At 43.6% G+C, this 16,065-nt stretch overlaps 2 protein-coding genes across 2 annotated transcripts in view; one reads left to right on the top strand and one right to left on the bottom strand.

The window, feature by feature from the left end:
• Window positions 1-7,085, bottom strand: part of afg2a (AFG2 AAA ATPase homolog A) — a 99,584-nt gene extending 92,499 nt beyond the window's left edge. The window contains exons 1-11 of the mRNA XM_069716501.1: window positions 6,879-7,085; window positions 6,288-6,634; window positions 5,458-5,582; window positions 5,207-5,364; window positions 4,761-4,819; window positions 3,871-4,479; window positions 3,622-3,751; window positions 3,470-3,526; window positions 3,084-3,207; window positions 2,064-2,165; window positions 1,817-1,970 (exon numbers count right to left, since the gene is read on the bottom strand). Coding sequence (XP_069572602.1) covers window positions 1,817-1,970; window positions 2,064-2,165; window positions 3,084-3,207; window positions 3,470-3,526; window positions 3,622-3,751; window positions 3,871-4,479; window positions 4,761-4,819; window positions 5,207-5,364; window positions 5,458-5,582; window positions 6,288-6,462 — 1,693 coding nt within the window. The 5' untranslated portion in view covers window positions 6,463-6,634; window positions 6,879-7,085. The remainder of the gene's footprint in view (window positions 1-1,816; window positions 1,971-2,063; window positions 2,166-3,083; window positions 3,208-3,469; window positions 3,527-3,621; window positions 3,752-3,870; window positions 4,480-4,760; window positions 4,820-5,206; window positions 5,365-5,457; window positions 5,583-6,287; window positions 6,635-6,878) is intronic.
• Window positions 7,086-7,113: 28 nt separating this feature from the next.
• On the top strand, window positions 7,114-16,026 carry nudt6 (nudix (nucleoside diphosphate linked moiety X)-type motif 6). Its single transcript, XM_069716510.1, has 5 exons — window positions 7,114-7,412; window positions 8,143-8,346; window positions 10,825-10,880; window positions 14,103-14,157; window positions 15,095-16,026. The coding sequence occupies exons 1-5, from the start codon at window positions 7,172-7,174 to the stop codon at window positions 15,487-15,489; spliced, it is 951 nt and encodes a 316-aa protein (XP_069572611.1). The 5' UTR covers window positions 7,114-7,171; the 3' UTR covers window positions 15,490-16,026.
• The last annotated feature ends 39 nt before the right edge of the window (window positions 16,027-16,065 follow it).

Here is a 16,065-nt window from a genome sequence, read left to right as displayed (position 1 = left end):
CGATGTGTTTTCGTGACTCTTCGGCTTTTGTCAAAAAAAAAAAAAAGGAGGAAAAAACAGGTTGTGGGTACATGAGTGTGTGTGTGTGTGTGTGTGTGTGTGTGTGTGTGTGTGTGTGTGTGTGTGTGTGTGTGTGTGTGTGTGTGTGTGTGTGTGTGTGTGTGTGTCTATTTACGTCCAAGCGATGTGTGGTGGAAACGGTACAAGTCTACAATAAGACTCTTACAAAAACGCCGTCATCCCCGTAATTTACACAAACCTGTGAAGAATTTTGGACAACACATATAAAGTATAAATGTTCGTTTCTTTACATCTGCTCTTAAAGGCACGGGGGGGAAAAAAATCCAGCCGACGTGGCGAAGGACGAGATTTGATTGTCGTTGAAAAGCGAGCGAATTACCCGACATTACATAAAGAACGATGACGACCAGACGTAGAGGTTGAGAGGAAAGTTTTAAATTGTAATTTTTGTCTTCCTCCCGTCTGAACACCTGGCTATCTGTTGCATTAAGTGAGGACGGTTGTGGGAATAATGGTTTTGGAACGAATTTTAATTTGACATGACTTGTATTTTATCTCAAGCAGCCAAGATAGAAAGAACTGAAGAAGGAACGAAATCCATCAGAGAGTCCGGGGTTAAGTCTCCTGTGGCGTACTGTGTTTGTCTAGTGATTTAGGTTTTGGAGATTTTTTGGTGGTGGGGTGGAGGAGGAGGGGGGGGGGGGTTTCTCAGAAAACGCTGCCAGTCAGGTCTGGCCCTCGGTGGACAGTAAATCACGCTTTCTTTTTTTTTTTTTGCCAGAGTGCTTCCGCACAGCAGCCCCGACTCCCTCCTCGACTGGAAAGGCAATACGCCACGTACCCCAGGCGGTGGGACCACCCAGGAGGCATGTGGGGGTCTCACACACACACACACACACACACACACACACACACACACACACACACACACACACACACAGAAAAACAAATAAGCATGTGCTCGCGCAATCACATATCATACCGCCACAATCAAGGAGCACACACACACATATATAGAGAGAGAGAGAGAGAGAGAGAGAGAGAGAGAGAGAGAGAGAGAGAGAGAGAGAGAGCCTGTGTGTGTGTGTGTGTTGTTTGTGCTTGTCCTCGGGACGTGAGGTGGGATGGCTTGTGGCACTCGGGTGAGGTGGGGTTGAGGGGGTGAAAGGGGGGGGGGGGTGAGGGGGTTGAGGGGGCACAAGGAATTTCACAACAAGTGGTGGTTTCTGTGGTTTCTCTCACTGGGGAGCCGAAGACCACAGAAACTTCCTCCTTGGCGAACATCAACGGACGGTCGACCCTCCGCGCTCACAGAGGCGCCGCGGGCACTTCACCAGAACGGCTTCAAAATTCATTTAGGAGGAAATATTTCACTAGAAATTGTGTGTGTGTGTGTGTGTGTGTGTGTGTGTGTGTGTGTGTGTGTGTGTGTGTGTGTGTGTGTGTGTGTGTGTGTGTTGGGGAGGGGGGTTTGGAGTGATGAAGTAAGGTCAGGACAAAGAGGCAAAAACAACACGAGGTCTAAACAAATGTAGCTAAACCTCAATAACGAGCTGTCACTCGTGTTTTGTTTGTTGGTCGGATGCTTCGGCCCGCGAGGCCCAAAAAAAAACAAAAAACAAAATTACTAAAAGATGGGGAGCCATTTTCTTTTTGTTTTGGTTTCCCAAAATGATGAAGGAAATGAATGCAAAGAGAAGCATTGAGGTTTCACAACAACTGATCTGATGATCTTCTTGGTTTTAGTGGCGTGTACATCAGACGGCTGTTTTTTTGTTGTTTTTTTTTTACTCGCCTGCTTCTTTGCACACGGCCGCGAGGTCGGCTCCGACGTATCCGTGAGCGGCGTCCGCCAGCTGCTTCAGCTCCTCGGCGGCGGCGCTGCACGGGACGCAACTCAGCTGCTTCCGCAGGATGTCTGCGCGCTCGGCCGCTCCGGGAACTCCCACCTGGCGATCGTGAAATCATGAGACGCATCACGCAGACAACGAGTCGTATTTACTCGAATGAGACGTTGAAGAAGCTGCAAATTCAGTACGCACCTCCAGCTCCTTGTCAAAGCGTCCCGGCCTGCGCAGAGCCGGGTCGAGGGCGTGGGGCCGGTTGGTGGCCCCCAGGACCAGCAGCTGACCCGAGTGACCCTCCTGGAAGGACGAGACAGGAAGTGGAGGTCAGGTACTTCTGGTAAAATGTCGTTCATAATGTGTCATCGTGCTGATTTACATTTTTTTTTAAAGCTTATTACTGAGTGATACTGGAAATTTAAACGCGTGGTTTCGTGCTGTGGTTGTTTTCCTCAGGAGACAGTTCGTAACATTTATGGTCATATTTTTTGAGGTGGTCGGAATAACGGACTGGTTAGGGTTACACCGTCTGTAAAAAAACTTTTACAAACTAAAACAGATGATAAATATAAGCTGATACCCGTGAAAACTACCACTGACTCATTTGCTGTGCTGGCTGAGATACACACATTGAATTACATGCAATTTCATTTTTTGTCGAGTCAGCGATATTAAATTCCCAAGTATATAACTTCGCGACCGCAGTTTAGTGACCCCAGCCCGCGTTTCATCATGCTTAAAAATAAAAAAAAAAATTCTGGGTGATTTCTTTCCCAGGCTCTCATTGGGGATGTGTGTGTGTGTGGGGGGGGGGGGGATCGGTTGTTTTCTGTGTTCAGCTGTCCCCCCCCCCTCAATAAGTGCCATGAAATAACCTGTGTTGTGATTTGGCACCACATAAAAACAATTCAATTAAATAGAGAGAACATCTTAAGTCCTTTAGAAAGCTGTTAGCTGGCAAAATCCTCTATGGAGGAAGACTGAGGGGACACCACCAATTAATGATGGAGTAAAGAAGAAATAAATAAAACTGGAGTTATAAACATTATTTCTTTGTACTTTGAGGCGGTTGAGTATCGGGCAAGTTTCAAGTTAAAAACTAGTGCTATGTTGCACGTGCAAATAGAAGGTTATATTATTGTAATCTGAAAAGAAAAAAAAAAAAAAAAAAGATAGTTTACAAAGTGCATTGAGGTAGAAGGACACTTGGATACTCACTGAACCGATCCCGTCCATCAGAGTCAGGAGAGAAGCAACAACTCGTTTCTCCACCTCGTTCTGAGCTCCGTCTCTCTTCGGGCACAAAGCATCCAGCTCATCGATGAAGATGATCGCAGGCTGCCTGTCAATCAAAGAGAGACATGTTAAATACTAAGAGAGGGAGGGGGAGGAAAGAAAATCATATTGTGGGTTTAATTTTGTCAGAGTAATATATACTTTCATGTACTGGTATTATTGTACTGAATTATTAGTTTGATGGCTCGCAACTGAGAGATTTAAAAAATATATATATTTCAAACAAATTTATTTCATAAAATACAGCGTTTTTAATATCCAGAACTAAATTATATAAATTGTACGCAGTAATCTGTGAGCACCTTTACCTCTGAGACGCCTCGCTGAATATTTGTCTCAGCCTCGCTTCTGTTTCACCGTAAAATCTGCAAAGAAATAACACGTCGTGGATCTTTAGGTCGACAAACCCAAATATTCTTCTGAAATATGACGCCGTGGTTTTGAGAACATACGACCGTACTTGCTCATGATCTCCGGACCGTTGATCACCGTCATGTGAGCGCCGATCTCGTTGGCTATGGCTCGTCCAATCATCGTCTTCCCCGTGCCCGGGGGACCGTACAGAAGAACTCCTCGTGGAGGTGGGATCCCTGATCGGTTTTCACGGGAGTAAAAGCTTGTAAATAAATCTCACATTATAATAAATCAAATGGTAGAGTTTTAAAGTCGAAGGTGAACATGAGGAATGGTGTTGTGTGACTTCGCCGACCGTAGTTGGAGAAGAGCTCGGGGCGTTTCAGAGGAAGTTCAATGGTCTCTCTGATGACGTCCAACTGGCTGCTGAGTCCTCCGATCATGCTGTACGTGACCTTTGACCTTTTTGCGTCCACATCCGCCTGCCCCGCTCTGCCTTGAAAACTGACTTTGGTGGAGCACGAGAGACGGTAGAAGGTGTCGGTGCTCAGGGCGCCAGCAGGGGTTGCTATAGAGACGCTCTCCTCCGTCTCCGGGTCGAGTGAACTCTCCGAGGGATCCTGGGAGTTGTAGGAAGGAGTGCAGGGAGCGGAGGGTGAGGAGAGAGGAAGGAGGGGGGCCGGTCGGCGCGGGGTGCTGGCCGCGGGACCGGGCCCTCCGGGCGTGCCCGGTGCTTCGTCGTCCACCGTGAGCGTGCTGAGCTGCAGGGAGAGGTCGGCCGACGTGGCGTCCAGCACGGAGCTCGTCACAGAGGACTCCTCCGTGTCGGGGCCCGCTCCCGGGGGAGGAGCTGGTCTCTGGAGGGCGACGCCGTCCTCCCCTCTCACGGTCTCGACCCGGAAGCTGCACGACCGCCCAAAGTAAGTCAAGGAAAGGACATTTCCCGGCAGAATGATTTTCCCATCTTAGTGCAAGGGAGACAAATAATAGAAAAAAAACACTTTGAGAACTGAAATTACAGATTTGATGTATTTTTGGTGCAAAACAGAGTTAAGTACAAGTTGTAAAGTCTATTTGCATTCATAATTTACTGCATACTATACATTTTACACCAAAACATCAATATGTACTTTATGTAAGCACAGTGTTACGTTATTAAAAAGGAAAACATTTCATCCCTTAAAAAAAGGTTTTTGCTGTTAACTGACATGCTTATAAACTCGTACTTAAAAGACATAAACTTACCCAAAGACCTCAGAAAGAAGTTCTTGAATTCGTCTGTGTCTAGAGTTTCATCTTTTGACCTGAATGAAAGTTACACAAAAGTTCAGAATTAAATGAACATAGTTTTTTTTTTCTGTACTACTTTGCATTTGATTGACATTTGAACTGCAGTTGCACGTTGCAGCCAGCAGATGGCGGTATTTACCTAAAGATTACACAACAAAACAGACCTGGGGCCAATCAGAAACAATTGACATGCAAGTATATTATTACAATGAGTTCATCACGTATAAAACATTCACCTATTTCTATTGAGATTCAAAATTTCATGGTGTAATTGCTCATAAATATATATATTTTTTTAAATAGCATACATTCTATGAATGTTAAATTTATTGCAGGACTATCTAGTTATGCGTTAGTTATATCGTAGTCGTTTAAGTGCATGAAAGCCAGATGAACTTCACCTATTAGAGAGAAGCACCTCCGCAGCCTGAAGCACAGGACCCGTTACCGGCCGCAGCGTCACCTCGTCACCCGATTTAACTCTCAGGTTGTTCCGAGCACACTTCAGAAGGCCGACTTTTCCAGCTGGGAAGATGGCAGCGGGCCACCCTGAGCACACCTTAGAGATGGAAGAAAACAAGATTTATTTACAGACATCTGAAGGGGGTGAAAGTGATTCGTTTTAATATGTCAGGCGGAAGGAAGAGGACACCTCTTGTTGCCCTCTGGGACTCGTCAGCAGGACCGGTCTGCCGATGCAAACGCCGGCCGACTTCATCGAATTGAGGCTCAGCTGGGCTAAAGTTGATCTGCAGCTTTTCGGTGTTTTATCGTCAGCTGCGAGGCGAAAGAGCACAAAAATATATTAATATTTGCTGTAAATGCGGGTATCACGAGTGGTGTAGTAAATATAATTTGAACGTTGTAGCTCGTCCTGGTGATTCTCCGACTCCTTCGAGTAGGTCAAATCGCAGCACTGCATTTTATTTTATGAGGTCATCATAACACTTGGAAGTTTTCCCATTTCAGATAACAGATCCACCAAATGTTTGTTTGTTTTTTCCACCCTCGAAACTTCACACTTTTCATCTCAATAATTGTTCAAATGACACAATATCTCACAAAAAAAAAAAAAAAAAGGAGAAAAGTCTGGAGAAGAAATCCAAGAAACTAAAAAAAAAAAAGATTTGTGGATCTCAAGATTATTTTCCTCTCCCATTAAATGATCTGACGACCCCTCAGATTTACCTGCATTTACCTGTATTTGTATTTACTCTATTTGTGTTCAATTTTATGCATTTGATCTGTTTCTTACGCATCTCGTTTCTTTTCTATATATTTTTTAAAATGTTCCTTTATATCTATTTTTATGTGAAAAACATGTTTGAGCTGCATTTCATGTATGAAAGGTGCTACACAAAATAAAGTTTATTATTATTATTATTATTATTATTACCTCCACCTGCAGCATCAGTGAGTGCAACCTGGACTTCACGGCTTCATGCTGCACACACTTACACATTTTGTGATTCAAAGTTTTACCTTTTTCAATGAAGTCGATGACCGTGAACGAGTCGCAGTTTAAACTTTTGCAGCTTCCTCCGTCGATGCCGGACGCCCGCGGGCCCGCAGCGTCACCGCAGCTCTCCTTCAGCACGAGCGGACCGTCCCCTTCACTCGCCCTCTTCGATTTGCTTTTATTTTTCTTCGAAGACATTTTATAAAAGCGAAAACGGCTTCTCCACGTGAAAGGGCCAACATGTGTAAACACGGAGCGGCGCCGTAAACTTCCTGGTTAAAGTTTAGTCCCGCCTCCTTTTTTACCGTAAACCCTCGCGCGTCCGGATGTCAGTTTACGGCAGGTGATATTATATATATATATTTATTTCCTGCAGGTACAAATACAAAATTCAAGCGACGAAAGAGTATGGCATACACTATTAGGATACAGTCTTGTATTCGGCATATATGTAATATACCCAGAAGCTTCTTTTGTAGTTTTAAACGGTTACTTGTGATTTATTGTGAGCTTCTTTGCCGCGGATGACATCTTGGAAAAAAAGCGCGCCATGAAGCTCCAAGTGTTATTAGTCCAACATAAAAGCTGATAATTAACAAATTTAAAATGGTTACCTGGTATATATTTTATAGCCGATTTAAACATCATACTCTTGCAATTATTTGGTAGCAAACCTTAACGCTGGCAAATTTCCGGTAAACTGTTAACTTGCTAAATTGGCAGAAACGTTCATGGAGTTTTGTTGCTTACGAGTCCTCGAGCTATTTTTCCTGATCATTACGGTATTTATGCAACTTAAAAGAGGTCGGACGTTTACGTAACCGTACCGGGCGGCGCTCTCGTGCCGGCTGGTAAACGTGAACGTACTCTCCCGCTAACCGGTTGTTTTCTCGTGTTACCGTAAAGCATGGCCGGCCGCGCCTTTGTCTCCAGACTTTTACCGTTGGTGAGAGGACGGTTTCGTCCCGCGCGCGCGGCCGTCCGCGCGTTCTCGTGCACCGCGACTCGCTCGCAGCCGGAGCGCGCGCGGGGCGCCGGCAGCGCTTTAACGGGTAAAGTGGACCGATTCGGTGGCGTGACGGTGAACCTGGCCGACGCCGGGCTGCCGGCGGACGTCAGTGAAAGTTCATTTAGCAAATTGCTGCGAGGTTTGTTGTTATTGTCCTGAATTCTGCTGTGTCATGTGTTGTTGTTGTTGTTGTTTTTTTAACCAATCACCTGCCCCGCCTCGTCCTCCCTCCTCCGACCGCTGACCAATCACCGGTCTCCATAATATAACTGTATGTGCGTACAGTGGTGGATGTGGTGGCATCCAAAGGTCAGGTTGCAGACTGCAATTAACTGAATAAGGGTGTAAACATTAACATGCTCGTGTAGGGCCATATTATGTTTACCGAATCGATTCTCCAGAACCGCTGTAGACATTTTTATTCCGTACTTTACACGCAAAATATCAGACAGTTTCAACCCCCGACCACCAGATGGCAGTGTTGTAATTTGAACAAGGTCAACAAGAGCCCAACTGATATATCAGACAGATCATTTTTTTATTGGCATATAAGACAACTTTTTTTTTTATCCAGAACATAATGCAGAAAGAGATGCTCGAGGTATTGTGTTGCGAAATTGTGAGTTTATACTGCATACAATATTTTTGCACAAACAATATCGTCCCATATATCGGATTTTTTTTTTTTTTTTTTGTACTCCCTCATATCTACGATTTCCAAAAATTTGATTAGAAAAAAAATCACCGCATATCGTCCAATTGTGTCCAGTCTCTCTCTCTCTCTCTCTCTCCACGTATTTCCCGTTTGCCCGAGTGCACTCCCTCCCATCGTTTGACGAGATCTGACCTCTGACCTCTGACCTCCACAGATTCTTTGGTCCGGTGGAAAGCGGAGGGGAAGGTCGCCGTGTGGCTTCGGGTCCCCATCTCGCTGAGTCGATGCGCGGCCGCCGCCGCGGCTCACGGCTTCGCCTTCCATCACGCCAAAGGCGACCACGCCGTGCTGGCGCTCTGGCTGGGGGACGGGGAGAGCAGACTGCCGGGCTTCGCCACTCACCAGGTCGGAGTGGCAGGTACAGATTTTTCCTGTCACTCAAAAATCTTTGTTGTTGTGTAAACTAGGTACGTAAACATTTTGCAGATTTCAATTGCAAAATTGCATTCGAGTAGTTTTTTTTTGTTGTTGTTGTTTTTTTATCACCGTGAAAGTCTCATTTCTCATTTCTGAGCATCAAGCATCAATGAAAAAGTGACATCATCATTTATTTCTTCATACAAATCAGTGCAAACTCGATTCTGTCGCCACTTTTTTTTTTTTTTTTTTTAAGTCTTTTTGATTTCAAAGTTGAAACTTTTTTTAAACATCTTTACCAAACAAACAAAAACAAAAACAAATAAAAGTTTGTTGTGTGTTATCCCACTCTCCCCCCCCTCCCGGTGTGTTAACGTCATGATTATCCAGCAGAGGGCAGCGTGCAGCTGATACCCAAAGAGCAGAATCACTGGAAAGCATGTCAGAACATGTCCAGAACATCCGGACCCAGAAACTCCCCTTTTCTTTTTATTTTTTTTTTTAATTAAATGCATCAAAATGAAACTGAGGCTCGGTGATGAAACTGAGGTCAGGAATGTGAAATACACACATGCTTACTGTGTGTGTGTGTGTGCGTGTGCGTGCAGTCCTTGGCTGCTTGATTAGTTTCACATACATGCCAGTCAAATATATCAGACGACCTGCCAAGGTCACATTTTTAACCACCAGTTATGTTTTTTTTTTGTTTTTTTCAGCTTGGTTCTCTAGGTGTTTTTTTTTTTTGCCAGTAACCCTAAAAGAAAAAAAGATTTTTAAGATGTCTATCACTGCAGAACTGCTGACTAGTTGATGCTTTTTTGAATGGGAGTCTGGTGGAGCCAGAAGTTTATCGGATCAAGCCCCTAGGGGCCCTCGGTGGTACTGCACGTTACCTCTACATTCAGCTGTAGGTTGTCAAATGTAGTGATTTTTGCTTTTTTTTTTTTTTTTCTCAGCAGGTGGCCAGAATATGAAAATACTGCATGTGAGGTGGCAATACATGTACAAATATTAGTAATAATAAGGTGTCAGTTCCAACTAATACTCTCCATCAGCAGGATCAGAGGAGGTCAGAGTTCATACGCAAACTTCCTCTCAAGTTGACCAGGAAGTGTCGGAAATAAACACATTAATTTTGGCTTGTATATGCACAAATTTGCATTTTTATTTTGTATTATTATGAATCGCAAGGAGTGTATTATAGTTCAATCCTCAGCTACTGTATGTGCTGCGCTGTATCTTCCAGTACATCAACATAAATAAAAAAAACTCGTCAGGTTTCCAAGATCAGAATCGTGGTGACCTCACGATATTCAAAAAAGATATCATGAAAAATGTTTAACTTGTAATTACTGGAAAAAGCAGTAGCAGAAACATGAAGTAAGAAGAGACATCAAACTTTTCTGCGGCTCCAACTGTAACCTCAAGTCATTAACAGTTTCTCACTACCCCCCCCCCCCCCCCCGCCTCTCAATGACTGCTTCTAGGCTTTTTTTTTTTTTTTTTTTTTTTTGTCTCAAACTGGAATTTTCTTCATGAGCGTTTTGTTTCCTGGACCGAGCGCTACATAATGATAGCTTCCTCCGAGCAGAAACCGGGCCCTCCTCCTCCTCCTCCTCCTCCTCCTCCTCCTCCTCCTCCTCCTCCTCCTCATGGCACCAGGATCGGGGGGGATGACATCAATTTCCACTCGGACGTCCAAGCGGAGGCCTTTAAAGACGAACCCATCCCTCTTTACACATCTGTGACATTCATTTAAGAGGAGGCCTTGCGTCCTCCCGCTCTGTCAGATGGTCCCTCCTCCTCCTCCTCTTCCTCCCCCTCCTCCTCCTCCTCCTACTGTCAGCAGCAGCACATAGCTGCTTCTCTTAGTCACCACTTGCCGTAATTAATCAGGTGAAACGGGAGAAAAAACCCAACAAAACCTGACATGCTGAAGTGGGACGTCTACATCGTTCTCAAGTAACAGCTGAGTCACTCGGACGCCGTTTAGATCTAGAAAACGAAAGAATTTGACCTTTTCCAGGTAAATAAATTTTCAGAAGCTGTATTTCTTTCGGTCTTGCTCAATCACAAGTTCACGCGTCACAATTCTGTTCCAGTTTTTTTTTAGTAGCAATTAGTATTTTTTTTATTTATGTCGTTTGAAGAAGATAGTTCGGTCATAATTACTCACATTTTTTTTAAAGCTGATGTTAAAGAAGCAATCAAATCCTCAATATTTTTACGTTTCCAACGGATCACATGACCGCTTGTGGGTGAAAGGTGTCTCCGTCCGCTCCGCGGAGTTTCAAAGCGTCTTTCAGCTCGTTGTTTTGGGTTTTTTCTGGCCTGCAACTTCGCTGTTTAAGTCGTTCCTACGGGAACTACTGATGTGCAAAGTGTGGATCAGTTAATATACCGGGGACACAAGTACCTTTCATAACATTTTGAATTAATATCCGATTGATTTTTGTTTTGTTTGTTGTTGTTTTTTCAGGCGCAGTTGTTGACGAGTCCAGTGGAAAAGTTCTCGTGGTCCAAGACAGAAACAAGGTACACGGCGGGACCGTTGTTTCAACGTAGCGCGGTTACATTCATCACATCACAGTAATCATTTTCACAAGTCAAAGATATAAAAACAAATTTGTGAATGTACGCAACAATGAGATGACGTAATGGATGAGATCTAAAAAATTTTTTTTTTTAAAACTGAAGGAAAATCAACTTATTTTCAATTAGGACTTTAAAAGCGACTATATTATACCGGATACATTCATACATCAGTAAACGTATATTTGTCTGGTTTAAACGTCTCTTTCCTAAAAAAACCAAAAAAAACAAAATGAACCAGTGAAGCATCAGTTTCCACGTTTGCCTGCGATTTGTTTTTATTTGTTTAGCGCCTGGTGTTTTGGCCTCCGTTGAGCCGAACGCGGTTTAAAAAATCTCCTCTCGCACTCGACATCGACGCCGCTAAACATCAGCCGACCTCGAGAGCACACGGGCTTGTTTACACCAGCCGAGACGCGCACAAACAAACCGAGCGTGTTTCACAAGAGTCCCGCTGTGGAGCCGACAAAAACTCCTTTCAAAAACCTCGTCTGCGCTCGTTCGTGTCGCAGGAAAGTTTCAGGCCGGAAATAAAAAAAATTTAAAAAAAGAAAAAGCGGTCGCGGCAATTCACGACACCGATTATGTTTTAGTTTTTTTTCAAATAAGCTCGTATCAGAAAGTTGTAACGCAACTTGATTGATTTAAAAAGTAGAGTTTGGTAGAAGTTCTACCGATCAGGTGAAGAATTTAGTTTCATAAATCAGAGCAGCAATAAAATCCTTCCTCTTCGACGGTGAATGGTGACGTGTTCGTTCTGATATTTGTCGAATGAACAGGTCAGATGCTGTTTTTTGGGGGTTTTTTTTCTTTAAGCTCACGGTGTGATAAATAAATGTCCAAAAAACACACAAAAAAAACCTGGTAAAAGATTTAAAAAAATAAACACTTCACGTGTGGGAGAAAGAAAACAAAACAATAAAACAATAAAGTAGAGAACTTTGGAGTACTGGAGTCACTGAAGTTTATTAAAAAGGATAGAAAAAGAAGGAATTAGATCCAAAACAAACAAACAAACACAAAGCTGGGAGTCACTGAGGAAAGGAAACACAAATACAAATTTTGAGGCCGGCTGCGGGGAGAAAACTTCCACTGTTTGTAGTAAAAGAAAACAACAAATATTTCACAGTACACACACACACACATGATTTAAATAAGAGGGGACAAAATATTAGGAACACCTCTCGGTTTAAACAAGTGACGGGTGATCAGGGACTCGCTGCCGACGTCCTTTGAGCCCATGTGGTTTGTACCAATATGTTTTTGACAATTTCAGATGCTTCGCAGATAATGAAAATAATCTTCAGCAGCATCAGAGCCGCTTTAATCCACAAACGTCAACGGGAACGCACGGGGGCATCGTTCATCGCGGACGAGCCGTGAACTGGAAAAAACCAAAAACAGGCTGAGAATATTTCTAAATCGTTGGCTGGGAAATAAAAGAAATAATCACCGCCTCAATCACCTAACAGACGATTACCGCTCTGACGTCAGACTTTTCAACATGTGTACACAAGATGAAGAAATTCTGAAAATAAAAAAACTAAACTATCCATTTTGTTTGGATAAACTTGACAAGAGCAAAATCATTTACATTAATCTTCCCTCTTATTTTTTCTTCAATCCCTGACTTCCTGTAGAGAACAGACACATGGCGAGTGTAAAAACCTGGATTATACAGTTTATATTATAAAACCTGGATCATACAGTTTATATGATAAAACCTGGATCATACAGTTTATATTATAAAATCTGGATCATACAGTTTATATTATAAAACCTGTATCATAGTTTATATTATAAAACCTGGATCATACAGTTTATATTATAATATAAAACCTGGTTCATAGTTTATATTATAAAACCTGGATCATAGTTTATATTATAATATAAAACCTGGATTATACAGTTTATATTATAATATAAAACCTGGATCATACAGTTTATATTATAATATAAAACCTGGATTATAGTTTATATTATAATATAAAACCTGGATTATACAGTTTATATTATAATATAAAACCTGGATCATACAGTTCACATCATGTGACAGCGTCCCAGTCGGGAGTCTTCACAACAAATAAAGTATCTTCATGGCTTTTGTCCAGAAAAAGGGAAACAGTTGGTGACTTGGAAGAATAGGGAGTGTTTTATCCCTCCTCCTCCTCCTCCTCCTCCTCCTCTTCTTCCTCCCCATGAATGCCGTTTACTGGAAACAGACTTAATAACACTTTGGCAGAAAAGGGGGAGTGTCTGACCTCACGGAGGGTTACGAACTTCCTGAAACTCTCAAATCTGCAGAAAGAAAGACGGCCTACTGGATCCCCGGTGGACGTCCGTCAGCCAGCTGGATGATGTCATCTGTAATTTAACCGTCGTCCGATAACATTAACACGTCATTTCCCCGCAGATTCGGCGTGAACAGTTCTGCGTATGTGGTTTGGCGTTCTTCCAGCAAAGAGAAAAATAGACACGATGATTATTTTCACATTACGCTCTCGACAGATCGAAGAGGCGTTTTTGGGGTTTTTTTTCACTTTGAAAAACCACAACGATTAGAGTTACACAAAAATCTCTTTTATTTTATTTGTTCCTTCCTACCGGCAACATTTTTAGAAACAGCTCCCGAAAGAAGAAGAAGAAGAAAAAAAATATATATATATATAGTATTTTATTTGAAAATATATGCTGTCGTGCATTCGTGGTCCTCACAAAGAGAGGATCTGCAAAACAAACAAAAAAGCGAAGCGTACGACATTCTTTAAGTAACTACAAAAATATCTATACACACACACACACACAGACGTCATAATTTAACCAGCAGCATACTGTTATTAAATATCAATGATGAGTGGTGAAACAGTTTTGGAAAACAGCAAACAAACAAACAAAAAAGCCTCCAGAGTGAGGCTCTAAAGTAAAATCTAAAATGAGAGGAGACTTCCTCTGAATACCGACTGTCATTTACTTCAAGAGAGGAAAAAAAAAACAACTTCAACCTCTTTTTTTGTTTAAGTGACTTTAGATTGTTGTACAAGAGTAAGATAGACGACGTCAGCGTGTACATGTTGCTGTATTTTCTACGTTTTACAGCCATCTATCGCACGCCATGTTAAAAATTGTACCTGTTTTTTTTTTTTTTTTTGGTCTCTCGGATTTCAGACAAGGAACGCGTGGAAGTTCCCCGGTGGTTTGTCTGAACCAGGAGAAAATATCGGTGAGTTGTCACTCAACAAAGCAAAGAAAATAAAAAAAAACCTAATACAGTACATCTAACTAAATCCTTAGAGTTTAGTGTCGTACGACGGGAGATCGGAAAAAGTTCGGATATGTTTTTTTTTCTCCCCCGGAGCGGGAGGAAGCCGGAACTTTCCCCGAGTTACGTCTCTCGGTCAACGTCGGCTCCCCGAGTTACGCGCGTTTTTGCGACCGCCGCTGCGTACGCATTTTTGAAAAAGGCGACGATAAGTGACGATTTGCGTTCACAAACGTACGTTGTTGTTTTTTTCCCCCTACGTGTTGCCACGGCAACCGTCAAGACGTCTCAGAAGGCACGCGCAGCGCTCTCCGCTCGATGTCGACGCTTAAAAATCACACAAAAAAAACCAACCCCCCAAAAAAACCTGCGTAACTCGGGAGCTGATGCTGACGAAGCGACGTAACTCGGAAGACTCGCTCGGGAGAGCTCCAGCTTCCTCCCGCTCCGCGCGCGTCACCGTGCTGCACACCGTTCACGCGCAACAGGAACAGTTTCCGAGCGTTTTTTTTGTTGTTGTTTTTTTTTTTTTTCTCCCCGATCGCACCTCAAACTTGAAATTGATACGTATACATTCATTTGAACCGTACAAAATAAGACACGATATAAATGCTAATTCTAGTTCTCCTTTAACATTTGTTTGAAAAGCAGCTTTAAAATGATATTCAACCCCCCGTCCCACCCTCCCCACCCCCCCCAAAAAGCAGCGTTGAATGTTTGTCTTTACCAAAATATATATATATATGTCCCCCCCCCCCCCCCCACCACCACCCCAACATCTAAAAGTCATTCTTGCAAGGTGCTACCGACGAGGGAAAATTAAAAAAAAAAATTCCTTCCCGTCGGGGATCTTTTTGAAACGCCTCCTCGTGTAAACGCTAACCGAATCTCCGCCCAGGTGCCACTGCCGTCCGCGAAGTGCTCGAGGAAACCGGCGTCCGCTCCGAGTTCCGATCTCTGCTCAGCGTCCGGCAGCAGCACGACCACCCGGGCGCCTTCGGCGCGTCGGACATGTACATCGTGTGCCGGCTGAGCCCGCTCACCCACGAGATCGACTTCTGCAGGCAGGAGTGCCTGCGCTGCGAGTGGCTGCGCCTCGGCGAGCTGGCCGGGACCGACGAGACCACGCCCATCACCGCCCGCCTCGCCCGGCTGCTGCTCTACGGCCTGGAGCGCGGCTTCCACCGGATCGACCTCCCCGTGGAGGAGCTGCCCGCCGTCTACTCGGGGATGTTCTACCAGCTGTACCACAGGCAGCTCCCCGACGCGCTGAAGTCATCGGCGGCCGAATAAGTCGGCGTATTTAAAAGGTGTATTTATGACGGGTTCTGAACCACAAGCACATTGACTTTTTTTTGGGGAGGGGTTTCTACAAACCACGACGGTACTCGCAAAAACTGCAGTTTTATATGGTTAATTCAACACTTTTGGCTGGAAACTGTTTTTTTTGTTTGTTTTTTTAACGGCACTCATGAAATCTGTTCGCATTAATGATTTGTAAACAAACGATTCATTAATCAGTGTTGAGTTTGGTTCATTAGTAGCTCGCTAACTGGCTAACCACTCTCTTCGCAGAAACCAATGCTCGTGGCTAGTATGCAAATATATTATTTTTTTACGTGGACTTCCTCGCAGAAGGGTTTTCAGGAAACCAAAAACAAGCTTGGAAACTTGGTGCACGTCCATCGGGCTGAATTAGATTTGTGAAACTATAAGTAGCGCTCGGGTTTTAGTTTTAGTTTGTTTAGTGTGCTCACTTGTTATTTTGCCAAACAAAAGGCCAAACCTTCACGACCAAGTCCTCCGAATCACGTCACTTTGATCGGCAGCGGCGCCCGAGAACTGGAGTGTCGCCAGTCTGACTCCGGG

The sequence above is a fragment of the Brachyistius frenatus genome, unplaced genomic scaffold (assembly GCF_029030835.1).
Source record: "Brachyistius frenatus isolate BFR_SWC_R1_liver_20210118 unplaced genomic scaffold, ASM2903083v1 Contig_158, whole genome shotgun sequence".
Classification (NCBI taxonomy): Eukaryota; Metazoa; Chordata; class Actinopteri; family Embiotocidae; genus Brachyistius; species Brachyistius frenatus.
Note: the sequence above shows the minus strand (reverse complement) of the source record. Positions and strands in the feature narration are given on the sequence as shown.

What these genes read in the sequence shown, in the direction of transcription:
- nudt6 (XM_069716510.1), top strand. Translation starts at nt 7,172, where the DNA reads ATGGCCGGCCGCGCCTTTGTCTCCAGACTTTTACCGTTGGTGAGAGGA. An exon ending in ATTTAGCAAATTGCTGCGAG is followed by an intron (nt 7,413 to 8,142) that starts GTTTGTTGTTAT and finishes TGACCTCCACAG; the next exon opens with ATTCTTTGGTCCGGTGGAAA. An exon ending in TGAACCAGGAGAAAATATCG is followed by an intron (nt 14,158 to 15,094) that starts GTGAGTTGTCAC and finishes ATCTCCGCCCAG; the next exon opens with GTGCCACTGCCGTCCGCGAA.